At 33.2% G+C, this 27,531-nt stretch overlaps 1 protein-coding gene across 1 annotated transcript; it reads left to right on the top strand.

The window, feature by feature from the left end:
* Positions 1–22,144: 22,144 nt before the first annotated feature.
* Positions 22,145–23,489, top strand: LOC127708311 (uncharacterized). The gene has a single exon (XM_052213161.1). It carries the CDS (start codon positions 22,145–22,147, stop codon positions 23,453–23,455), a length of 1,311 nt encoding a protein of 436 aa, XP_052069121.1. The 3' UTR covers positions 23,456–23,489.
* The last annotated feature ends 4,042 nt before the right edge of the window (positions 23,490–27,531 follow it).

Raw genomic sequence — 27,531 nt, 5'->3', positions numbered from 1 at the left:
ATTTTAATACTTAAAAAGAATTTTCCCAAATGTAAAGGGAGAAAACCATCGGATTAAATAAAATATTTTGCTACCTGTCCAACACGTAAGCGCGTTTATTCATACTTGTGACAATAATCTGTTGCTATCATCAGAAATGGACTTGAGTGAGAATTTGAAATTTATGGATGCATGTAGATGAATGATTGTACATTTACACCAATATAAACGGGAAAAACCCTGTTTGTATAAATACGCAGCTAAGTCCTGTCGAAATGCGGACTTTAAATCTGAAGCCTCGTGTAGAGATAGTGCTATGTTCTCTGCACCTGAAACCTTGTAACAACTGTTTGGTGGATATGTAGGTGGCACTTTGCAAGGCTTTATTTCTGCCACCTATTCAACATACCCTCATTCCCATTGGCTGTCAAAGCTTCCAGCCTTTCATTACGGTCAGCCTACCTAATGTATTAAGAGTTTCTCGTCCTTTTTATGAATGAAGTAATTGCGTTAAGGAAGCAACAGTCAATCAACCAATAAATCAATCTACATGTGAAAAACTAAGTTTTAGTTAAGTTGGTACGTGCCAATTATCAATTTGATACATATGTACTATTTTTAAGGAAATAAGATGCATAAAATGTTCCGGGGGCATGCGCAAACAGTTGTACTATATTTTTCTGTCTTATCTACCTTGTGAAAAACAAAGGTACTTATAAACTACAGATATTGAAATATTGCTGGGATATAGCAACAAAACATGAAATAAAGAAAAATAGGTTGGAAAATTAAAGCACAAAAGAAGTAATTAGAACAGAACAACAAAAGAAGTTTCTTTGGAGAACCCATTTAAAAAAACAACTCATCAAATATATATATATATATATATATATATATATATATATAGGCTTACAACTTGTTACAGACTATACCACAAGGTCATGTTTTTCTCTGACATTTAATGACGTCTCTAACTAAATCCATTGTATGTTGGATGTGTACTGATTGATATTTTAGTCTAAGATGTAAACAGGATTTCTTTTATTAGTTGTTATTGGCTTCTTTTTGTTGTTAGGGACGTATAAGTACCCTGCCACATTCATTCTGTGTTTTATTAGATGTTTTTCTGCTTTGTATCGATCTGATGAGTTCAGCCATTTTCAACTGATTTTTATAGTTTGTTCTTATGTTGTGGTTTAACACTACTGTCCCAGGTTAGGGGCTGAGCGCTCACAAACTTGTTTAACTCCGCCACATTCTTTTTGTGCCTATCCCAAGTCCGGAGACTGTCGTTCAAATGTTGTCGTTGGTTCATGTCTGTCATATTTGTTTTTCGTAAATTGTTTTGTTATAAATTAAGCCGTTAGTTTTTTAATTGAATTGTTTCATATTTTTCATGTCGGGGTCTTTTATAGCAGACTATACGGTATAGGTTTTTCTCATTGATGAAGGTCGTACGGTTGCCTATAATTGCTTACATCCATTTAAGGGCATACGTAGACTGGTACCCGGCCGTTATTGAAAATCTTGAAGGCATATTTAATATTTTACGGTGGGAACCAACCTAGGGCATACGATACAGTAGCAGGGGCAGATAATAACGTTTTCAAAACGTATCGTGTTATTTTCGCGACGTTGTTAATAAGAACGTTGTAATTTCGCGATATTTCTAATAAGAACGTTAACATTTCGCGACGTCGCTTTTATTTGTAGTTACATTTGCGGAAAATTCACTGACGTCATTAAGCCGGTTGCGCGAATTAAAAAAAAAATACCTGCTAAGAAAAGCGGCCATATCACGAGAATTGTTATATATAGATTCTACCACTGCATCGAGTGTGATACGTTATTTATCCACTCGAGACAGTTAAATTTTCAAATTTAAAACGCGAGGCTCGCCGAGCGTTTTAAATATTTAAAATTTAACTGTCGAGAGTGGATAAATATCGTATTACACGAGATTTGGTGGTGGAATCTGTTTCTCTAATGATTTTCAAACAATATGCAGGCAAGCTTATTCCTTCTTTTTGAATGATCTGCAAAAAGATGTGTTCTTTCTGTGTGACGTCATCAAGCATGGTCGCCTTTTTTCATGCCGTCACAATAGGAAATTCAGAGGAAAGCAAGAAAATTCGACGTCATAATCGGATTTTAACCAATGAAGAACTGAGATCAAACGAACCACACGTTGATTAAATTTTGTATATACAATGGGTGCAGAAAGTGATAAATTGACGAAGAATTAGAGAAATTTATTTATTACATTGGTAGCAATGAATTATATTGATTTCCCAGTCAAATAAAAACCGATAATTTCACATGTGAAATAAACGTGGTTATTTCACTCTCTGACGTCATACAACAATAGGCGTTGTCAAGACGTCAATAACGTCGGATCAAAACAAATTGTGAAATGGCAAATGGCTTTTTTTAATGAAATTAATGTAGAAAATGTAAGGAACTATATCTTTTTTCTACGCATTCACAATTTGTTTTGATCCGACGTTATCGACGTCTTGACAACGCCTATTGTTGTATGACGTCAGAGAGTGAAATAACCACGTTTATTTCACATGTGAAATTATCGGTTTTTATTTAACTGGGAAATCAATGTAATTCATTGCTACCAATGTAATAATTATAGAATAACTAATCGAAGAATTCAAATATCGAAAAATATTCAACTCGTGACCGAACAACACTGATAATTAACTCATGCGCTCCGCGCATTCGTGAATTAATGTGTTGGTCGGTCACTCGTTGAATATTTATAGAATAACTAATCGAAGAATTCAAATAGAGAAAAATATTCAACGAGTGACCGAACAACACATTAATTCACGAATGCGCGTAGCGCATGAGTTAATTATCAGTGTTGTTCGGTCACGAGTTGAATATTTTTCGATATTTGAATTCTTGTATTAGTTATTCTTTTTATTACATTGGAAAATGGCTTTTTTGTGAAATTAAAGTAGAAAATGTAAGGAACTATATCGTTTTCTACGCATTCACAATTTGTTTTGATCCGACGTTATCGACGTCTTGACAACGCCTATTGTTGTATGACGTCAGAGGAGTGAAATAACCACGTTTATTTCACATGTGAAATTATCGGTTTTTATTTCACTGGGAAATCAATGTAATTCATTGCAACCAATGTAATAATTTTCTCTATTTGAATTCTTCGATTAGTTATTCTATAATTAATAATACAGATGAAGTCAAGAGTATTATCTTGAAATGTAAAATCTAATCAACATTTACAATTTTGTGCGTGTTTTTATTTAATATAGGAAATGCATAAAAATATATGTAAATAATAATACGTCTATGAGACAGAAACCCAACTACACAAAAAGCCCAAAAAATAATTTAGATATCAACGTAGTCTTCATCAGTATATAATATATATACCATTTGGTAAACTCTAAATCTTATAGATACTGTCATTGTACGGATAAATTTAACAGAGACGATCAACAAAATTACAAAATAACATAATAAATAAAGACAACGCCTCATACCGTTCCTGACTTTCAATAGGTACATTAAAAAGTTGCCGACTTAAACGACTTTTTGAAAATTAAACAATTGGAATATATATGTGCATGTAGAAGAACTGTCAATTAAAAAGACACATTTATAATAGACCTGGTATAAATTGAAGTATCGGCACACAGGAATTAGGTATCTGACAGACCAGAAAAGTGTTCACACGTTACAAATCATTGATGTAAAACTGATGACCAAATATTAAGTATTTTTTTAGGTAGTTTCTGAGAAAAGTAACAAAAATATTTGTTGGACGACCGGACGGACAAACAAGGTGGTTGCAATATTGCCCCACCCCTAGAGTAAGTCAACAGTTATATGTACCGTTATAAATAATACCCTGAAGACAATCTAAGGTAACTTATCTATTGATATAGAATCATGCAATTTCATGCTCTAATACCGGCTGCTGTACTTTATATGAAATGTTATACTACAACGTAATGGACTATTGAGACGAATATGACAAGAATTGGCAGGAAACAGCTCTAAATATTCACTTTTTAAACATGTTCAGAGTAGTTTCTAAGCTAACCCGAGTTTATGTGGGTATGGTTGCGCGTACATATAATGCCTATAGAGACAAAATTTACCATATTCCGTTTTTTTTTAGGAAAATGTGTCAACGAAACAGATATATGTGTTGTTATTGTATAATGACATGCATATCTTTTATTTTATTAGTTCTGCATTTAAAGTATAATGTATTAATCGAAGGCTAGGAATTCAACATTATCAATGGTTATTAACCAACTTACTACAATATGTATAGAAATGCTCATGCTTTATAAAGGGAAAATTTCGACAACTGGTCATTATGAACGGAGAAATTGCTACAGCCATGCATTACGAAATCTCAGTCATGCATTACGAAATCACACCCGTGCATTACGAAATCACATCCATGCATTATGAACAGATGAAACGGGACATCGATTAAATCAAAATGTCGTTTATTTCTTCAAATAAGTGACAACTTTTTTCAAATTATTTTTAACTTAATATCATAAAAAAAGAGTTTAAATGATGTTCAGTGTTTTGTAACGACTTGAAACGGAAATATTACACAGCCTTTTTCGAGTACGACTTTCGATTATTATCACTGTTTCATTTTCGTTGATCAATTATCAGAACGCAGACTACTCAGAGTAAGAATAGTTAAACTGTCTGAATTATTCTTCCCAGCTACTTTATATTTGCTAGATGAAATGAATTGTAATAGCATAAAATAAAGTACTTGGATGAGAAATCAGAAATTACATCTGACAATGTTGACCAAAAACCCATCGTGAATGCGAAAAGACAAGTTCAGCTATGAATTCCTGTATCTTCTTCACGGTAAGATTCTTATTCTTTGTTTAATCGAAGAATTAAAACCAATTACGGTAATAAAAGTGTTATGAACTGGCTTTTTTTTTGTGTATTGGTCCTGTTATAGATTCGTGGTTAGCTTTATTTGGATCCGAGACTCGAAGACTGTTCTTGTCTTGAATGAGGTTGCCTTAGTTGGTTAATAAAAGTATCAATATATGGACTTTTTCATATTGGCCCTGTAACATACCCTTGGTATTAATAATGGCCTCGGACAGTTGTAATGGCCCTCGGCGCTGCCTCGGGGCCATTACAACCATCCTTGGCCATTATTTATACCTAGGGCATGTTACAAGGGCAATATGAAAAAGTCCATACATTAATACTATAGTAATCCATTTCGTTGACTTCGTATGAGAAGGAAATTCAACAAAATTATATTTTATTTTAGGCTGCTATGCATGCAGATCTCACAAAACATGTTTAACCTCGCTGCATTTTTGCGCCTGTCCCAAGTCAGGAACCTCTGGCCTTTGTTAGTCTTGTATGTGTTTTTAATTTTGGTTCATCTATATGTTTCGGAGTTTAGTGTGCCGTCCATTTTCTCTGAACTAGTACACATTTTTATTTAGGGGCCAGCTGAAGCCTGCCTCCGGTTGCGGGATTTTCTCTCTGTTTTGAAGACCCATTGGTTGCCTTGGGCTGTTTTCTGCTCTTTGGTCGGGTTGTTGTCTTTTTGACACATTCCCCGTTCCATTCTCGATTTTAGAATTTTTCAAAACCACGAAATCAAGTGTCCACAGATATTCTTTTTAGTCTCAATCCACGTAACTAAATCTTACTACACTACACCAAGTTTCAAACGAGGAACATTTCAGTTGATTTAATATATCTATGTCTTTTCTTGTAATCAAAGTTTTAAATAAGATTGTCTTTTGAATGTAAAAGGAAAAGGAATTTGAAGCGAGATGTTATACCTCTTGTCCTATTTGATAGATTCAACGAACAAAGAAGTGCACTGAAACATACAGGAAACGTAAAAAAAAGTTTAAATTAGGCCTTTAGTTTTCTCGTTTGAATTGTAAAAATGTCGGGGCCTTTTATAGCGGTCTATACAGTGTGGGTTTTTCGTTGTTGAAGGCCTTACGGTGGCCTTTTATTGCTTTTGTCTTCGTCATTTGAACTATGGTGTATAGTTGTCTTATTTACAATCATACCAAATGTACTTATCTTATATTATCCCACTTACTTTATAATTGTTTCACATTTTGTCATGTCTGGGCCTTTTGAATAATTACAACCATGCTCAAGCTGTTGTGTCTACATGCAACAATCCAGGACTAATGTCAGACAGAGATGTAAGTTAATTCTTTTATCAGATTCATCTTTTTTGGTTTCTGTACATTTCTCAAAGTAATTTACTAGACAAAATACTTTTTAGATGCTATTTCTTGATTATGAAGAAGTTTCTGCCCAAGTTTCGTTACATTTCAGAAAGGTTTTGCAAATATTTCATGCTATTTTACGAGTTACCAGCTTTTTAAATTTTGATGATTAATATCGTTGCTTTGCAAAAAATCAAAAAATCCTTGGCTATACCACTGAACTTGACAGCGTAGTCGTGTACGACGGGAATGATTGCGCGACGTTGTTGCGATTAAAACTTATTTCAACGTAATTTAGCGCCATATTGGCAAACTTGACGTTTGCCTTTAAAAAATCAAGGTTTATTGCTTTTATTGAAAAAACAAGCACATGAACCCCTATTTTTTTCTTTTGCAATCAATTAAGTACGGTTTCAAGAACGCTCTGCCAAAATTTTAAGAAAAAATCAACGATAGATTTTTTTTCTGCACTTCTGTGTAGACGCTGAAATATTGTCAACTTCTTAATTTCACTAATAGTAATATAAATTAAAAATATAATTATTGAGTTTCACCTTAAATTTGTTACAGCATGTTAATGCAATGGATCAAGGGAGCATTTTACAAAAAAACCTAGTTAAATTATGACTGCTCGTTCAAAAGTATTGCTACTTTCCTAAAAAGTGCTTAATTATGAATTTTCAGGGTTTTCCCTTCGAATATGCAAATTACGAACCAAAATACCTCAAAAAGTAAGTCATGAAGGTATATTTCTCTTTGCATATTTCAAAAGTACACATCGAAATTGACCTTCTATCAAAATTTCAAGAAAAAATCAACGAGGGATCTCTACTGTATGGTATGCCCTTAATTTGAACTTGGGTGGATAGTTGTATCATGGGCAATCCTACCACATTGTTTGTATGTACCGATTATCAGGTTGTCTGCATATTGATATTGTAAAATATCAGCTGCGAGTCACAATATGAAGCTTTTTGTCGAGTGAGTGCAGCGAACGAGATCAAAAAGTCTTCATATTGTGTCGAGCAGCTGATATTTTACAATCTCAATATGCAGACAACCTGATAATCATTTTATCGGGCTGTATTTGCGTCTTTTGGAAGTGTTTTCTTTGTTTCACCACCAAACCGGAATATCACTTGATAAGTTCGGGTCAAACTTATCAACGTCGGTTCAAACATTATGACGTCGCTGATATGTTCGGGGGTCAAAGTTATCAAGGCTGGGTCAACGTATTTGACGTCACAAAGCCGTGATATGCAATTTTATTAAGAGCTGAGCAGTGTGATATAGACAGTGGGACGACCGATAAATAGTAAATATTACGTGCTACTTAAAGTACATTGCGATCTTTGACACAAATATTTGAACCTTTGAATAAGATTTTACATTGATAATATGAGCAAACAGATGCTGCTTTCACATGATAAGTACTTATATAAAGCAAATATGTTCAAAACTTTCTAGAAGTTCACCACGCAACAGCAAAAGGTAAGTTCGGGAAAGTTCTTGTTAGCAAATGATTTTTTTTTATTTAAGTTTCAGGTCAAATCCTTTGATTTAGAACACTGGATTAGTTAAATGTAGCAGGTGTATATTGCGTTTGATATATATATCATTTTATTCTGGTATCACCTAAGTTGAACAGAGGTATACAGAAAAACATATTATTTTACATTACATTGCGTTGAACATTTGTTGAGGAAGCATAAATACGAGTTACATTATAACGGTATCAGGAGCAGCACAGCCGACAGGTTAACATCAGAGAGAATCCAGTTTGTCATTTATAATTCCAATAAATTGGCACAATTTTCGAAGTTTAGATTTCTGTTTTTGGTTCATAATAGCTTTAAATTTTAAAACATAACAGTTCGTATTTCCTGTCAATTAGTAGTTTTCTATCTGTCAGTAGACTGTTGCATTCCATTAAACAGCTATAGTGGTATTCGTCACCAATAGCATCTCTGCACAATGGACATTTTCTCTGTTCTCGTGGAATGTTTTGCCATCTACCATTTTCAATCGGTAGCTTATAGTTCTAATTATAGTTCATTGTCCTGAACCTCGACATTGTTATTATATCTTTATCATCGAGTATGTTAAGGTAATGTTCGAAATTGTGTGATGTCTTGTATAGACGGTGATTCAGAGTTTTTGGTGAATTGTTTACGTTTCCTGACCATGACTGTGTAAATTGATCTTTGTAAACGATTTAAAGTTAGGTGTTGTGTTTTGGAATGACCATAAGTAAGAGAGTCCACAACTATCTAGAATACTTTTCATTTTATCTAACGATCATGACCGAAATGTTGTTTCTTGTGCCAACTTTAAAAGGTATCTTTGTAAAGCGGTTTGTGTTCGTACCGGCAGACAAAGCAGCAAATAATGTAGTGGTGGTGTAACGCATATACTACACGGAAGTTCTCCAAAACGAAATTACAAATTCATCTACATTCAGATCCGTACGCTCCACAGAGATTCAAATTGTAAACAAGCATATCACTGCCACCACCCAGCTTAAAGCCTCTTCCGAACATTTGAAAGTCCCTACTATGTACTGGTTACCTAAATTACACAAAAACCCATTTAAATTCCGTTTCATCTACGCATCTAGTATGTGTTCTACTATCAATCTATCAGTGCTTCTAACTACCTCCCTTACTACTATCAAAGAACTTGTTATTAACTTTTGTAATAAAGCTTATGAAAATAATGGTATTAATTATTTTTGGAGTGTTAAAAATTCTTTAGAGGTTTTAGATAAAATACATGCTTTTGATGCTCCTTTTAATTCTGTTGACAGTTATGATTTTTCTACTCTCTATACTACACTTCCACACAATCTTATCAAGAAAAAGTTTTCATATTTAATTAAATGGTCTTTTGAAAAATCTCATAACAAATTTATTTGCTGTAACTCGTTTAAAGCCTTTTTCTGTAACGAAAAAGGAAAGTATGCTAGATACACTTACTGGAAATGTGAAGATATGAATGAAGCTTTAAATTTTCTCCTGGACAACATATATGTACGTTTCGGCGATAAAGTGTATCGACAAGTAGTAGGTATTCCTATGGGCACTAACTGCGCCCCTTTAATAGCAGATTTATTCCTGTATTGCTTTGAATCTCAGTTTATGACCAAACTCAGTAAAGACACGTCAGTTACATTTGGTTGATACTTTCAACAATACCTTCCGTTATCTAGATGATATTTTTTCGTTAAACAATCCAGAATTCTCTAAATATACTACCGAAATTTACCCAAAGAACTTACTTTAACTAAATCTAACATAAACAGCAGTAGTTGTCCTTTTCTGGATTTGGACATTTCAATCTCTAAAGGAAAACTCCATACTAAAATTTACGACAAAAGAGACGACTTTTCATTTCCTATTGTTAATTTTCCTTTTTTAGACGGCGATGTTCCTTTGGCTCCATCATACGGTGTTTATATATCCCAACTCGTTCGTTATGCCCGTGTGTGTAGTGATGTCATAGATTTTAACGAACGTAATCAATGCATCACTGGTAAATTATTAAGTCAGGGATTTCGTTACCATAAATTACGTAAAACTTTTATTAATTCTTTCATAGATACAAAGATTTGATAAGTAAATTTGGCTGTACCTGTAGAAAACTGATTAAAAACGGTATTTCACATCCTAAATTTTACGGTAATATTGTACTTAAAGCGCGGAAATCACTATGTGATCCGTGAAAACTCATCGAACCTTTAAACAAACTTATTAGTAAAGGTTATCTTACCAATGTTGTAATTAGATCTTTGAATATAGTTTAGATTGGCACTAATATCGATTTTGTCATCAGCAAATTAAAACAAACTAAATTTGTATTCTTTTCAAACGGGATGTATAAAGACACACCCACGTTCATTTTGATCTATAAAGAGGTTAAACTCCTAACTATCTTACTGTCTGTCGATACATTTATTTTTGGCATTGCACAAGTCATGTCTTCTTTGACTGTCCATGACGTTAAAATACTAAATCCCTGGGATGTGTTTTAGTTGATTTTAGTCTCTGATGCATGATTTTTTATTATTAATTGTTTTGGCTTTTAACTAGCTGTCAGTAACTACGAGTACTCTCAAATCGTACTTTCTTGTTTATTTGACCTGTTGATACTAATTGTAATGCTTTTTTGTTATTTAATGTTATTCAGGGTTATATCTGGTCTATATACCAGCTTTGATAAGTGTTTGGTATTACTATAAATTTTCACTTCATACTATGAACATCAAAATTATTTATTTTGTAAAAATATTTCCTTTCTCTATTGGAACTGTACACGTATACCTAACAACAAAATTATTTTCATTTACCTGTGTTTAAAATAATTGCAAATGGCCGATATTTTTGTTCGAGCACATTGTTTTTCTTAAATTGTTTAACATTTCATACCGATATAACATGTTACTTTTATCATTCTTCCCTTAGTTTATTTATTTCGTATTTGCATTGTATCATAGGTCAAATTTATTTGTTCATTGTATGTTCATTGATGTTAATATGTCCTTTGATTGAGTTAAGCTATTTCAGTTGATATTTTATAGTGTGTCTTTCTATGTTGTGATGTTACACTATTGTTTCAGAAAAAGGGTGAAGGTTTGGTACCATTAAAACGTTTAAACCCGCTGCATTTGTTTGCACCTGTCCTAAGTCAGGAATCTGATGTTCAGTAGTTGTCGTTTGTTGATGTGGTTCATAAGTGTTTCTCGTTTCTCGTTTTTTATATAGATTAGACCGTTTGTTTTCCCGTTTGAATGGTTTTACACTAGTAATTTTTGGGGCCCTTTATAGCTTACTGTTCGGTGTGAGCCAAGGCTCCGTGTTGAAGACCGTACTTTGACCTATATTGGTTTACTTTTTTAAATTTTGACTTGGATGGAGAGTTGTCTCATTGGCACTCATACCACATCTTCTTATATCTATCTAAACATTACAGCAGCGAGCTTGCTTTCTTTACCGGTAATAATCTTTGTTCAATAAGATACAATTCTAGTTTGTATATCTATTTCTAGGGGATAACGACCCAGTTCTCCATAAATATAGTCATTTTGAGTAGATGGTTATGATGTAAAAGTAGCTTAAAAAATTTAATTTGAACTCTTTCTAGTATTTGGATGTTTTCGTAACCCCATACTTCGCATCCATATAGCAGGATAGGTTTTACTAGTAGGTCAAATAAATCTACATCGCACATAATTGATAAGTTGTGAATTCTTCCCTTCCTTAAAACTTCGTACATTTCACTAATTGCTTTGTCCTTTAGATGTTGTTTGCACTGTTTAAAGCTGCCTGTTTTACTGAAAATAGTTCCTAAGTAGTTAAAGTTATTTTCGGTTTCAATAGGATGATTGTTGTATTGGAAAATTGGAAAGTTTGTCGTTCTTCCTTTTGAGATAATTAAGATCTTAGTTTTAGCAACATTTAATCTCATTTTCCAGGTTTCGCAATACTTTTTAAATTTGTTGAGTGCATGCTGCAGTTGGTCAGGTGATTCTGCCAGGATTACAGTGTCATCTGCGTAGAGAATTATGAACAATTTCAATAAAGTTCCGAGTTTTTCTGCTATATCTTTACTTATTGTGCTCAAACCTATTACATTTTCCGAGATGAGATACTCCTCTAGGTCATTTAAGTATAATAAGAATAAAAATGGTGACAGATTTTCTCCTTGTCTGACATTGATTTCACAAGCGAATGGTTCACATATTTGTCCATTATAGCTCAGACTTGATTTGATATTCTGGTACATGCTAAAAATAGTATGAAACATTTTCCCCTTTATATTGTTGTTCAGCATTTTAAACAACAGAAAATTACGATTAACCGTATTGAAGGCCTTTTCAAAGTCCACAAATGCGCAGAATAGTTTCTTTTTTGGCTGTTGTAGAATTTCAATTAGAGAGTTCAAGACAAACATGCAATCAATTGTTGAGTATTTTTCTCGGAAACCATTTTGATTTTCTTTAAGTAGAGATGTTTGTTCTGAGAATTTTTTCAGGCGTTCATTCAAAACCGCTGTGAAAACTTTTCCGAAGCAGCTCACAATAGTTATTGGTCTGTAATTTTAAGGATCGCGTTTGTCACCTTTGTTCTTGTAGATAGGTTTTATCATTCCTTGGACCCATTGTTTTGAGATTTTTCGGGAGTCGAATATTAGATTGAAAATTTTCACATATCTGTCTATAAGAACATCAGCGGGTGTTTTTAAATATTCATTTACCAGTTTGTCTTCAGCGCATGCTTTGTTATTTTTCAGATTTTTAAGAATTTCATGGTTTGTAATTCTGCTGTATAACTCATCGTTTATTTCTTCGTAGGCAATATTAATTTCATTTTGTTGTTCTTCTGTATCATCTCGCTGATTACTGTATAATTCCTTGAAATATGAGACCAATTTATCAAAATCTATCTTAGGCTGAGCTGTACTTTTGTTTGCATTAAGAAGTCGCCAAAATTCCTTTGCATCCTTTTGCTTCAGATCATCCATTTCTTTCTGAAATCTCTTCTGTATTTCTTATGCGCTTTGTTCATTGTCTTTTTATATCGCTTCTCGGCATCTGTGGCTAGTGCTCTGTGGAAAGGTGACTTATTTTTATTTCGTTTCATCTTACGGAATTCTGACCTTGCGACTTTGCAGTCATGGTCAAACCATGGTTTATCTTTGCTCTTTTCTGCCTTCTTTCCTGTATTGACTTTTAACCCAAAAATTTTTCCCGCTGAATTTATTAGCACTTTACCTATTTTATTGATTATTAGATCTACTGTTTCTTGCGTCACTACTGCAGTGCCATCAATTTCAGAATTAATATTTTCTATTTCTGTAAGGTTCATGCATTCTAGGAACTTGAGAGATTTTTCATTGGTCCAATTATTTATTGTTTGTTCATTTATTCTAGTGTCATCGCTACATTTGATGCTAACTTCTTAGTCAGTTTATTTCAGCAAAATCTCGATTGGGGAATGAACATCTGAGTAGAGATTTGAAAAATCAAGTACTTTAAAATCGGTAAATTTTTTGATAAGTTCTGCGCTGCATAGGCAATAATCAACAACGCTTGAATTACGGCATGTGAACTTTCCATCTATGTCGCCTAGAGTTCTCCCATTCATGATGAAGAAGTTATTTCCCTTGCAAAATTATAGTAGTTGATTTCCAAACCTATTCTTGTTTTTATCCTTACTGTTTCTTTTGCGAGGGAATTCATACTGGTCTAAAGTGCAAACATCATTTATTGGTATATTTTCAATATCTACGACATTAGATTCACTATCAGGAACAAATATAAAATCATCTTCGGACCCGGTTCTTGCGTTAAACTCACCAACAAGTAAAATTTTAGAAAACCTTTTTGATAGTTCCAAGAATTCCATCACAATTTCGTTTATTGCATCGATGGACGAATATGAGGTATATTCAAGGGGGATGTAAATAATTCCCAAAAGTATGTCATCTGATCGATTAATTACTTTCGATATTTTACACCACAAGACAAATTCACTTTCAGTTTTGATATATTCAATATTATCTTTGAGATGATTTTTGTACGCTACAGCTAAACCACCTGATCTTCTTTTGCCGATTTTATTTCTGTTTTTTGAAAATTAATTCATAGCCCTGTAATGTTATATCATCGATATCTACTAGTTTTGTTTCTTCACTGCCAACAATATCCGTTTTATAAAGCAGTTCAGTAAATTCAAGATATTTGAGTTTTAATTTAATTCCACAACAATTAATACAAGTAAGTTTTAAATAATTTAACTGATCATTCTGATTTTTCAAGGACTCTCTCGACCCGTCTTACATCCGCGTGGTTATGGTTTTTCATTAATGGCGTCATTGTTTCCAGATTCCTGACGGGACCTTTTGAAAGGGCGCCCATTTACAGTTTTGTTTCTAGAAGAATTTTGTTGAGCTTCACGTAGTAGAACATCCCTATATTCAGTGCCGTTTAGTTTTGTGTCGGATGATACGTATGGTTTTCCATTGATATATAATTTATCTCTTACCAGTTTTACTTTCTTAACCTCACTCTTGGCCTTCTTCATTATTGGGTAGAGTTCTTTCCGTTTTCTTTCAATTTCAATCGGGAACTGTTCGCTTATCCCAAATCGTTTCCCTTTCAACTTGAATGTATTGTTTAGTACATCTTCAAGCTCATCTCTGTGGATAAATTTCGCTACAATCGGACGGGCTCCATTTAGTCCGGGTTTCCCAAAACGATGGACGTTACCAAGATTAACTTTATACGGTATTTATAGTTCGTTTGTTATAAAGTTCTGTATTTTCGATTGACATATCTCTTCTCGTTGAAACGCTAGCTCGGAGAATATTAGATTGTCACTCATGCTTCTGCATTTGAGATCCAGCACTTCGGCTTGTAATTCTTTTATGTCGATGTTTGAGCGTGTTCCTCTTTCTTTCTCTATCGCCTCCATCTTGTCTTTTATCTTAGATATCTCTCCTATATTTGTTGAATATTTATCAACCATACAGAGTATCTACGATATGTCCCATTTTTCTACACTTTCTTTAACTTGCCTATCGCGTTCTTGAATTTCGATGACTGTTCCTTCATTTGTCTGTACTCTTGTAGACAAGTTGGACAAATATAATCGATTTTCTGTACTTCTTTCTCTATTTTCTCGACCCTATCCGTTAGGACTCGTAACGACCTTAGAATTTCCATAAGAATGGCTCTAGAATCTTTGTCATATAAGAGGTTTCCCGTCAGTTCATCGTCAGCTTGTTGAGTATTTACGGCCATTTTTGACGTTGCTTTGGTTATCCGATTGTTCTCAATTGTTCCAACGTATAGTGACGTTATGGCTATAAATACATTCTTTCGCGTTTTGCCTAAGTATTATGTAGAAAACTGTTTTAAAGAATATAGAGTCAAATGAATCACACTAAGATAAGAGTTAATATCAAACGGAATCTTCTTATCGTTTTAAATCATATATTTTAGTTGTTCGATTGTTTATAATCGATTTTGTATCAATTTTGTACGGGAGCAAATTTTGCGTGCAGCTTCCTCAGCAACGTACCGGAAGTCAACCCTCAATTTTAATGAAAATATAAGAAAAATTCTTCATAAACTATGAGAATTTATTAATTTGAAAGCTGGAATAGATTTAATCGATTTGATATATATGAAGGTTTATCAATACAAATTAGAACTGAAATTACTTTATATTTAGTACTGGAGCGAAGTGAATAACCGAAGAAAAAAAACACCAGAAATAGATACAGATATAGTCAGAGCATTTGAGTGCATAGCTTCAATTCTGCAACACAGACTTTTTGCAATTGAAAATGTAGGGAATGATACATTGATGCAGTTGATTAAAGTTGTGATTTTCGGAAGAACAAAAAAAGAATTCATCAAAACTTAAAATTAATATCTTTTTTATCACTAGTATTCAAATTTATGAATTATAGTATAAAAAAAAAGGAACTTACTACATGTAATAATGAAAACGGCCAAAAATAGAAATTGATCAAGCTCATTTCTAATTTCACAGATTTTTAAACTTGAAATGTAAGAATATTTTGAACGACTCCCGGGGATCAAAATTGCCATTTTTTGTCAGTATTGCTTGTTATGAAATACAATAAGACCAATTTAAAGTAAATCTAAACGTAGTCAACTTTAAATCATTTAGGTTGTACGTTATGATTTCGGTGCGAACATTTATTTATTAGTTTTATTTCGGAAATCCGGTTTGGCTCGATTTCTTGGGACAGACGGATACCAATTTATATAATACAGCTTTCGATAAGTAATTAAATTTGCGATATTTGTATTTTGAAATTATTTATTCAAATTGTAATATTTTGTATTCTTTTTAATTATTATTAAGCCTTATTAGTGTTAGACTGCACTTGCAAGTACACAAAGTCGATAAAATATATTTATAGCGTTCGAGCTATTTAAAGTCTGATTTGGCAGCATTAATTTAGCTTCAAATGTACATTTTTGTACATCTAATGAACCTAATGAACCTGTCAGTGATTTACCTGTTCATGTAATAAAGACGAATTCACCGTTGTATTTTATATTCAGGGTATATTGAATATGACCAGTTTTGGGGTACCGTAAAAAACGGCCAAAACTCCACTGGGCACATACTATTGTGTGTTTTTGCACATTTTTGAATTTGGAAGACCAACGACAGCAGAATGAGTAGTACAAACATATTTAAGTAAATCTGAAATAGCATGGTAATATTTGTAGCCTGAATGTAAATAAACAGTTTAAAATTATTGATAAGGCAAAACATTCTGGCCAGCTTAGATAACACTTTTATTTCTCAAACTTTGCCCGAAAAAAAATCGTTGTTTAATTCGTGCAAAAATTGCTGAATAAATTGTTGCTACAAGCCTTGAAGATCACTTATTGAATTTAACTGTTTGAAATTTTCAAAATCTTTAAACAAAATGAAATTGGTTTAAATACAGTCACAAGAAAAAACCTTCTAGGATCTCTCTTCGAATTCTTTTTATGTGCTTAAGTGAAAATTGTATTGTTCCAATAATAATTGTAGTCAAGTTTATAAGCAAACAGTAATACTCAGTATGGGACGATTACCCTTGGGACGAAATGATATATTATAAACATAATGTTATGAATTTAGACCATGCATACCAGGGATTGGTGCGTTGTCTTATATTTCTTGTAATATTGAAATGCAATTGTATTTAAAAAAACATAAACAAAACAAACATGTACAAGTAGAATACAAGTTATATATTTCACAGGCTTATGTTCTATTTTGTTTATTATTGCTTGAAATGGGTTAATATCGATAACACATTGGTTGTTGGAATATAAATGGTCATAAAAGGGGGTTTGAAAAATAAAGTGACCCGATTTGTAAATGAAATATGTAGTAAAGATATTATTTGTTCACTCGAAACTCATTACTCTCTAGAAGAATTACTTTCAATAGATGGTTTTACACCAGTTCACCTTACTAGACATTATAATCGTTCATGAGGAATCTCTAAACCAGATTTACTACCAGGTGTAACTTGAAACGTTTAGAACATATAATATAAATGATAACATATGGCTGCAATTGTGCAGAAACGTTTTTGGAGTGAAAGATGGTATAGTTTGTTACTTGACTCAAGCTAGCGAACAATTAGGAGGTATAACTAAAAACCACAATTTCACATAAGACAATCACGCTTTTTTCGAGCTAGCGAACAGTGACAGAGACCTAACGAACAATAGACCTTTTTCATATTACCGACTTTTGACCCCCGAGTCTACAATTAAAAAACTGAAATTGACAAAATGAGATTAGGGGGGGGGGGGGGGGGGGTAGGCCAATTTAAGTTAATTTTGGACCCATTTATAGAGATTGTGACAGGGAACGACTATGGGTGTTGAAGAGGAGATATTGGCGATTCGTTTAGGTATATCTCCAGAGTGGTTTATGTTCGAAAATCTGAAGTTACGGTTAAAAAAACGGAAATTGACAAAATGACAAAATGAGATTAGGGGGGTAGACCAATTTAAGTTAATTTTGGACCCATTTATAGAGATTGTGACGGGCAACGACTATATATGTGTTGTAGAGGAGACATTGGCGCAACGTTTAGGAAAATCTCCAGTGTGGGTTATGTTTGAAAATCTGAAGTTACGGTTAAGAAACTGAAATTGTGAAATTGACAAAATGAGTATAAGGGGGTAGAACAATTTAAGTTAATTTTGGACCTATTTATAGAGATTGTGACGGGCAACGACTATATAGGTGTTGTACAGGAGACATTGGCGCATCGTTAAGGAAAATCTCCAGACTGGTTTATGTTCGAAAATCTGAATTTACGGTAAAAAAACTGAAATTGTGAAATTGACAAAATGAAATTATGTAGGCCAATTTAAGTTTATTTTGGACCAACTTAAAGAGATTGTGACGGGCAACGACTATAAAGATGTTGTAGAGGAGACATTGGCGCATCGTTTAGGAAAACCACCAGAGTGGTTTATGTTCGAAAATCTGAATTTACGGTAAAAAAACTGAAATTGTGAAATTGACAAAATGAAATTATGTAGGCCAATTTAAGTTTACTTTGGACCAATTTAAAGAGATTGTGACAGGCAACGACTATAAAGATGTTGTATAGGAGACATTGGCGCATCGTTTAGGAAAATCTTCAGAGTGGTTTATGTTCGAAAATCTGAAGTTACGGTTAAAAAACCGAAATTGTGAAATTGCCAAAATGATATTAAGAGGGAAGGCCAATTTAAGTTAATTTTGGACCTATTTATAGAGATTGTGACGGGCAACGACTATATATGTGTTGTACAAGAGACATTGGCGCATCGTTAAGGAAAATCTCCAGACTGGTTTATGTTCGAAAATCTGAAGTTACGGTAAAAAAACTGAAATTGTGAAATTGACAAAATGAAATAACTTAGGCCAACTTCAATTTATTTTGGACCAATTTAAAGAGATTATGACGGGCAACGACTATAAAGATGTTGTAGAGGAGACATTGGCGCATCGATTAGAAAAACCATCAGAGTGGTTTATGTTCGAAAATCTGAAGTTGCGGTAAAAAAAACTAAAATAATGAAATTGACAAAATGAAATTAGTGGGGTAGGCCAATTTAAGTTCATTTTGGACCAATTTAAAGAGATTGTGACGGTCAATGACTATATAGGTGTTGTAGAGGAGACATTGGCGCATCGTTTAGGAAAACCACCAGAGTGGTTTATGTTCGAAAATCTGAATTACGGTTAAAAAATCCGAAATTGTGAAATTGACAAAATGAAATTAGGGGGGTAGGCCAATTTAAGTTTATTTTGGACCAATTTAAAGAGATTGTGACGGTCAAGGACTATATAGGTGTTGTAGAGGAGACATTGGCGCATCGTTTAGGAAAACCACCAGAATGGTTTATGTACGAAAATCTGAATTACGGTTAAAAAAACCGAAATTGTGAAATTGACAAAATGAGATTAAGGGGGTAGGCAATTTTAAGTTAATTTTGGACCAATTTAAAGAGATTGTGACGGGCAACGACTATATAGATGTTGTAGAGGAGACATTGTCGCATCGTTTAGGAAAATCTTCAGAGTGGTTTATGTTCGAAAATCTGAAGTTACGGTTTAAAAATCCGAAATTGTGAAATTTCCAAAATGATATTTAGGGGGTAGGCCAATTTAAGTTAATTTTGGACCCATTTATAGAGATTGTGACGGGCAACGACTGTATAGGTGGTATAGGGGAGACATTGGCGTATTGTTTAAGAAAATCTCCAGAGTTGTTTATGTTCGAAAATCTGAAGTTACGGTTAAAAAACTGAAATTGTGAAATTGACAAAATGAAATTAGGATGGTAAACCAATTTAAGTTCATTTTGAACCCATTTATAAAGATTGTGACGTTTTTTTCAATTTCAGTTTTTTAAACCTTGCTTCAGATTTTTAAACATGGAGTTTTTCTTATTAGATGCGATAATGTCTCCTCTACGTTACCTTTACAGTCGTTGCCTGTCACAATCTTTATGAATTGATCAAAATCTTTATACATAAAATATGGTATCCCATTTGTTTTATTTTGTTTTATTCGTTTTTGTTTAATATTTTAAATATTCTCATAATTATCCGCTAGGTCTCTGTAATTTTTCGCTAGCTCGAAAAAAAACGTGTCAATGATTGTCTTATGTGAAATTGTGTTTTTTAGTTATACCTCCTAATTGTTCGCTGGCTAATTGTTCGCTAGCTTGAGTCAAGTTAGTTTGTTACATCTTTAATCCTCCGGAAAATTCTGCAGTTACAAAATCCCTACAAGAAGATATGTTTTACCTTATAGAGTAAGATATTTCCAAATACTCAGATACCTGACAAATTTTATTAGCAGGGGTTCTAACTGCTAGAAATGAAACCCAGATCTTAGACTTTAAAAACAATGATGAGTCACTTGATAATATACCAGGTTTTTTTCAACACGTGGTAAAAGTTTAAATGAGATTTGTTTTCAATCTGGATTGAGAATATTAAACGGTCGTATCTTAGGCGACTGCACATAATAAAAGGTAGCAGTGTTGTTGACTATATATTTTATATCCACTGAGAATTTAATGCAAAATATCTTATTTTTTATAGAGCATACATTTTTGGGAGCGCTATCGGATCGCTGCCAAATTTCAGTAATGTAAAAGATAGATTGTAACATTAGGATTCCAGTACATGATAAGACACAAATCCCCACCAATTTATATATAGAATGAATCTTCACCTCAAGTATTTCAGACTGCCTTATCATCAAATAAGATACATAACAAAATAAAAGTACTTTAATAATGGTAATATTTATGATAATATTCATATTTTGGTTTTTTATTTAAATTCCATCTTAATAGATGCAGCTTACATCTCCCTTTAACTAAACCGTCCCAAAAAGAAAAGCCCAAAACATTTAGATAATACAAGACAACCTAAAAGGTTAAGATATATGATAACTTACACACGTACTTAACTCCAATTGTTAGTACATTTTATTTATCACTGTTCAAATTATACAGAAAAATCTAGAACGCAGAATTGTTCGATGATGGAAAAGAGAAACGCCCTTTTCAAAATTTATGAAATAATGAAAGGTCATAAACCTAAAGTAAAATTTGTACTAAATATATTTGACCACACAGTGAAACCAAGTCCAACTTATGGAAGTGAAATTTAGGACGCTTTAGATTCAATAATTTAACTGACAAAGGAGATTGTTAATTTGAAAAATTATGCAAAGAACTGAAAACTGAATCAGATTATTCCAAAATCTGTAAATTTTCACTGGGACTGGGAAAAGTAAAAGGAAGCACACATAATTATGGCAGTGATAGGTGAGCTAGGGAGATACCCATTATTCATTGAAGTTATAGTTTTCATACTTATCACGTTTAACAAATACAGAGGACAAATTATTATCTAAAGCCATCCATGTATCCAAATCCTTATCGAACCATACAAGAAGTGAGAAATGTTGATATAATTCTACGAGATCATTAGCAAAATATCTAGACATTAGATTTATTACAAATTTTAATATGGACTCCAGTTTGAAAAGAATTTTTTTGAACAGATTAAAACTTAAGTATAATCAGTTGTGGTATTTATCTTTTAACGATGACAGAATAAAACATGTAATTTGGAAAAAAAAACTCAGAACATGTAGACTTTTTTATGCAATATAATATCAAATTAATAACTTTCTTTTTTTTTTTATTTTTGATGATATGCCTTGGAACTTTGAACAGTGAGATGGTTTTCGTAATTTATTAAAATTAGGATCATTACATTCAAATGAAAAGTGATATTCGTTTTCTAAAATATTTTAAAGCAAATGCCAAAAATATAAATTTGCTTTTGATCTTTGAATCTAGTAAATAAAAGTATCTTCCCTTCTTCCCTTCTTCCCTTCTTACTTTGCAATACATGAAACTCGAACAATTGATAATATTTCGCTGCTCTTCGGTGGCTACATTAACGCTAGCGGGCGAGTCGATCACTGATAAGCACTGAATCATGCGGGTTACAACATCTATAAAAAATACAAAAATATTATAATCCCCAATTCGATAAAAAAAAATATTGTGGTCAAGCAGATGACAAAAAAAAATATTCTGAATCCAGATTTTCCCCATACCTTAAAATGTTAAGTTTTGCGCGAAAAAAAATTCTGACTCAGACTAAAACCATACCCTCCTAGAAGTTAAATGGTTGCTCCCTAAATAAAGAGTAAAATTAATCATGTAATGTATTATCTTTACGCCTTTCTGCCAAGGAGAAAAAAATTCAAACATATTCTTGAGTGGACGAAGTAGAAGGTCACTGTCATACTGTATATAATAAAACAGGTTTTCTTTTGTAGATGAAACTTTTGTTGTTGGTTCTCTTGTGTGTAACGGGTTTAAAAACTGAAGATGTCAAGCATAAAAGGACTACAACTGGTACTCATATAACAAATGGTATCAATGTAGGAAAAGGACTAGCAGCCGCCTTAGCTGATGATAATTTGGACATGCCAAAGAAACTAGCTGACATGGCCAAAAAAATTGCACCTTTTTTAGGGGTATTAGGTCCTTTTGTTTCTTTTGTAGTTGGTTTTATTCCAAAGGGACCAACTAAGGAATTTTTGGCTATTCAGCAACTTCATAAAGATATGGATACTCGGTTTGATCAAATCAATGGAAAGTTTCATGATGTATCTAAACTTATACAGTGGAATACAGTCAGGCTGCAGTTTTCAAGTGTTGAGCAAACTATAAATAATGCTTATCAGAGGTATACAAATATGTATAAAGCAACGACCAGTAGAACTATCGCAAGTGAAATGCATGTTTTTAAAAATTATAGGTCTAAGTTCGGTGATAGTGCACTGACACTTTATAATGGGATCATGGGTACCAATACTGTGTTTGGGGATGAACTTTTACCGGCCTCAATGAAATTTACAGATTACAATAGAAAGCAGTGTGCACGATTCATGGAAGGTCTACTTAGACTACTGTTACGGGCAGTAGAAATGGATTTGGCTTACTTACAGTTAGATACAAAAACTGCAGCAAGCGTTCACTCCCATACAACGGAATGGAAAAGAAGATTAGATTCAGTTCGAGGTAAAATGTTACACGCGGACGCCACTATAGTTTCTAAATATCATGAACAGTCAGGTAAAGATATTGACAGATATTCTACGGACCATCCAGAATCTCATATGAACAATCACGATTGGGCTAATAATATGTACCACTCGCTTGCGACAAAATATCATTGGCGCGACTGGATGGTTATTGCGTATGATGATGTTTCAGGAGATGACAAGCACTATCAAAGAGAGTGTGGTGGATATCTCAAATTTAGAAGCAATGGTAGGAACATTGTCGTTGCAAGCATTGAGAAGACGCACTCGCACGCCAGTTCGACTGAAGCCAAGTCCATTATTAACAGCGTTCATGATAACGATGCTGTCCATGTACATAGACCAAAAGATCACGTGGTACATCGATTTGTAGATGCTCGTCATGCATTCGACACATTTAACTCTAAAGCTAAAAGTGGATGTTCAACGTATGCAGCAGCAGGTGTGATAGACAATAAAGCCCAACCCTCTTACAAAGCAGCATCCAATCGATTATATCTGAAACATGCCTATTATCACTATATTCATGTGTTTGGTTAAAGTTGTTATTCAAATAAAACGACATTGACAGTCATTGTTATAAAACTTTTGTTATGTATTTAAAGATGTATAGTATAATGAAATCTTATGACAATAAGGTTTTAGTAATCACTCTGAAAATCGATATAATATATATTTATACTTCCAAGATTCACTGGTGTTAAACTGATAATCGTAACTGGAATTACGACGATCCCAATATGGCGACGGCAGAAATAGGTAAAATCTTTTCAGTCATTTTTCTCAAATGTAGCCCGTTGTTGTCAAGAGTTACTCAGCTGCAAGGTTTTTCTATACCATAACATCATATTTGAATCGTAACGGTGCACTATAATTGTCTAAGAGCTTAGAAAACTGCCGTCGAAAAATTCGGGATGATAATCGTAACTCGCAAAATTTTTTCTTGTTTGATAATCGTAATTTCTTTATGGGATAATAGTAACTGAAAAATAATAAATGTGTCTTCCAGCTTGTCAATGGTATTTTGTGTGTTAAAACGGCAATGTCCAGTTAAACGATGACATTAACGCGCAAAATAAAAAATAATGAAGCAACTTACAGGTTAATATTAAGGACAAATTTACTTACATGTATATAAATCTCGATTTATAACTGACAACAATATGCATAACCTTTTAATATATACATGTACCTGTTAAAGATATGGAAAATGAAGCAGCTGTCGAGTCAGTTATTGTGGTAAATAGAGAATTTAAATTCATTCAAAGTTTCAATGTTGTTTTCGCGTTTAGGGGTTTTTTTTGGAAGTGGGGAAGGGGGGTATTACCATTATCCCATATCCCAAAAGTGCAATCCTTTCAAATGAAAGTCCCGTATACCACATTTCAATATGCCATATATTTTGCCTCAAATATTGCATATATCCAATCGACTTTTAAATCAATAAAAAGGGCAAGTTAACCTCCCCTATCTCAATATTTCCTATACCACGGGGGTGGCTGTGGGTTACTTCCTATATAAATATATAAGTTATAACATGGATCAGATTTTTGGTCTTCGGCAATATATGAAAGGGGATATTTTTTTTTTAATTTCAGCAGCACGCCAGAAGTGACAACACCCCTTCCCCCGTGCCTTATACAGACCTCATTTATCATAAGATCGCTGTCAGTTTTGAGTTCCCTGTTGTTTATATTCGGGGATGGGTCCACAAATTATGTAAAAGGGAAATGGGGGGGGGGGGGGTGCTATAAATTGAACGTTTATACTAAATTTCTGCGAGAAATGAACAAAAATTTTCCATCAGTTACTTAACTGCATTATTGGATTTAACAGTTGATACTTTGATTGGTGGATATGAGTTTTCATTTTGCCCTTTTCCTTATATTTCAATAGAAATACATATAGTTTAATTTTGGAGTGAAATGCATCCCGGTTAAAATAGCCGTTCATATTTTTCAAGTGAATTCACTTTTGTTCTGTTTTACACTGATATTTTATATGATTTTAAAAGTAAAATTCAAATATTTTGATTAAATACCCATGTATTTTAGGACGTCTCTTTAAACAGGGTGGATGGTAAAGGATCTAGAATAGTTACCAGTTTATTGTTACTATTGTTTATTGTTACTTGTGTTTATTGTTCCTGGTGTTTATTGTTCCTTGTGTTTATTGTTACTTGTGTTTATTGTTACTTGTGTTTATTGTTTTTATTGGCCTTAACCAAATGGCACGTATAGTCTTGTGAAGCATTTGAAGGACTGAAAAAAAAAACACAAATATATATTAATTACATATATGTGTATTGGTCCTCAGAAGGCATAATATGTAGATCATCACGGTCGAAACTGGTTTAATTACAAAGACTTTAATAGATAATCAAACAAATATTTTGTGCTTCAGAAAAATGCATGACAATTATGAAAGGCTAATATTTGTTTTCATTTGATAGAAAAGTACTAAGTATATGGTAATTATGCAAGTACAAAAATGTTCTTTGTTACCTTCAATATTTTTTCTCTACTATAACTTCCATGCATATGTATGCAGAATATTTTTCATATACCAAGTATTTACGATTTCTTGAATCAGTTTGTTTCTGATATGGCGGAATATGCGCTATGATTTCTTAAAGTTGCAGTCATTCTTTGAATAAATATAGCTTGTAAGGTAATTTAAGGCCACATCAATTTGATTTTTCTTGATGTTCGGGCTTTTGGCCAAACTATTAAAGAACACAAATCCATGTTTGTCAATGAACTCCATGTCACCATGTGCTTAACTCCATAACACACAAAGCATTCCAACTTTTCTCTACCGTCTTATATTATCATTAAACGTTTTAAGGATGTCATATTATTAGAATGCCTAACTAAATTGGTGTTGTTAAAATTTATAGTTATGTTCTGAGATATCGAAATGTCAGTGACGGTCATGAAGTAGCTAAGCATTTTTATAGTATTTATGGGCTATACAACTTTTTACACATTCAAAAAGGTGTGACATTTGTTTTTTCAAGTCCGTTTTTAAATAGAATACCAAACAATATTTCTTTTTAACTCTAAACATGAAGAGATCATGATGACATTTTTTAAAAGTTTCTCCCATATTTTGTGACGGTCCTAGTTCCTGGAGCTTTCAGTATTTTAACACAGTTCGTGTTTCCCCATTTACAAATTTATTGAAGCTGGTCCCCCTTCCAATTTTATGATATATACTAGTATGTAGCTGTTTACATTAGAACTGTTAATAATATATGCACAAAAAGAAATGTCAAAAGATGTGGGAACGTTTTCGTGAGTAATTCATCACCATATTTTCATCATATGCTATTAGATAGACGTTTTTCGTGTCAATACCAATCAAACACTATCCAGTTACGATTATCTTCTTATTTATTAATACCGAAATTATGATTATCATTTTTGCGAGTTACGATTATCATCCCGAATTTTTCGACGGCAATTTTCTAAGCGCTTAGACAATTATAGTGCACCGATACGATTCAAAAATGATGTAATAGTATAGAAAAACCTTGCAGCTGAGTAAGGGAGCTACCATTTGATTTTTATGGGGGGGGGGGGGGGGGGGGGGGCTAGGATGAAAAATGTTGTCCTGCCTATTTATTTTCCCCTCTATTCGGTCCTGCCTTTTTATTTTTCACTCTATTCGGTCCTGCCTTTTTTTTTTAGTTTATCCTGACTTTTTTTTTGCATAAATTGTCATCCTGCCTTTATTTTTTTTGCAAATAATCTCATCCTGCCTTTTTTTTTACTAAAAAATCCTGTCCTGCCTATTTTTTTCAAATTTCATCCTAGCTAGATGTGATTGTGATAGCTAGATTGAGAACATGTGCTTTGTTTTAAAAAAAATATATTGCTTGGACAAATATAGACGTCCGATCTCTACTTGTCGTCAGTACCTGAAATCAGTCCAATCTGACGCCGAGGGTAAGTATGATTCCACATTTGTGGCCGATTCTATGTCCCTCAGCTAGTATAATGTAATTCCTTTTTTATACCCCCGTGCACGGGACGTATAATGGTACACCGTTGTCCGTCCGTCCGTCCGTCCGTCTGTTCGTTCGTCCGTCCGTCCGTCCGTTCGTCTGACCGTCGCCAACATGTCGGACAATAACTCAAAAACGCTTGAACCAATTCGCATGAAACTTTGATGAATTGTTTAAATATGTATCTATTGACGTGAGCTCCCTTTCGTTTTTTATAAATTTTAGATTTTAAGTTTCCGAGTTTTGGTTTTATTGATTAATAAAAGGGGATTTTCCATTTTTGGACAATAACTCAAAAATGCTTTCTGCAGTTTTCGTGAAACTTTGGTGAACTGTTTATATCTATTGAAGTAAGCTCCCTTTCGATTTTTATAAATTTTAAATTTTACGTTTTTTTGGTTTTATGTGATTTTATTCATAAAAAAGGGGGGATTTTCCAGTTTTCTGACAATGCTTTGAGCAGTTATCATGAAACTTTGGTGACTGCTTTATATCTATTAAGATAACCTCCCTTTCGTTTTTCATGAATTTCTGATATGACATTGAGAAGTTATTAAACTTTATTCTTTAAAAAAGCGACAGGCGTATCATGCGCTCATGTCGCAGC

This window comes from Mytilus californianus, unplaced genomic scaffold (genome assembly GCF_021869535.1).
Source record: "Mytilus californianus isolate M0D057914Y unplaced genomic scaffold, xbMytCali1.0.p SCAF_7, whole genome shotgun sequence".
Taxonomy (NCBI): Eukaryota; Metazoa; Mollusca; class Bivalvia; order Mytilida; family Mytilidae; genus Mytilus; species Mytilus californianus.
This window is presented reverse-complemented; position numbering and strand designations above follow the sequence as displayed.

Excerpts from the sequence above, each read along its gene's own strand:
- LOC127708311 (XM_052213161.1), top strand. The coding sequence starts at position 22,145 with ATGAAACTTTTGTTGTTGGTTCTCTTGTGTGTAACGGGTTTAAAAACT.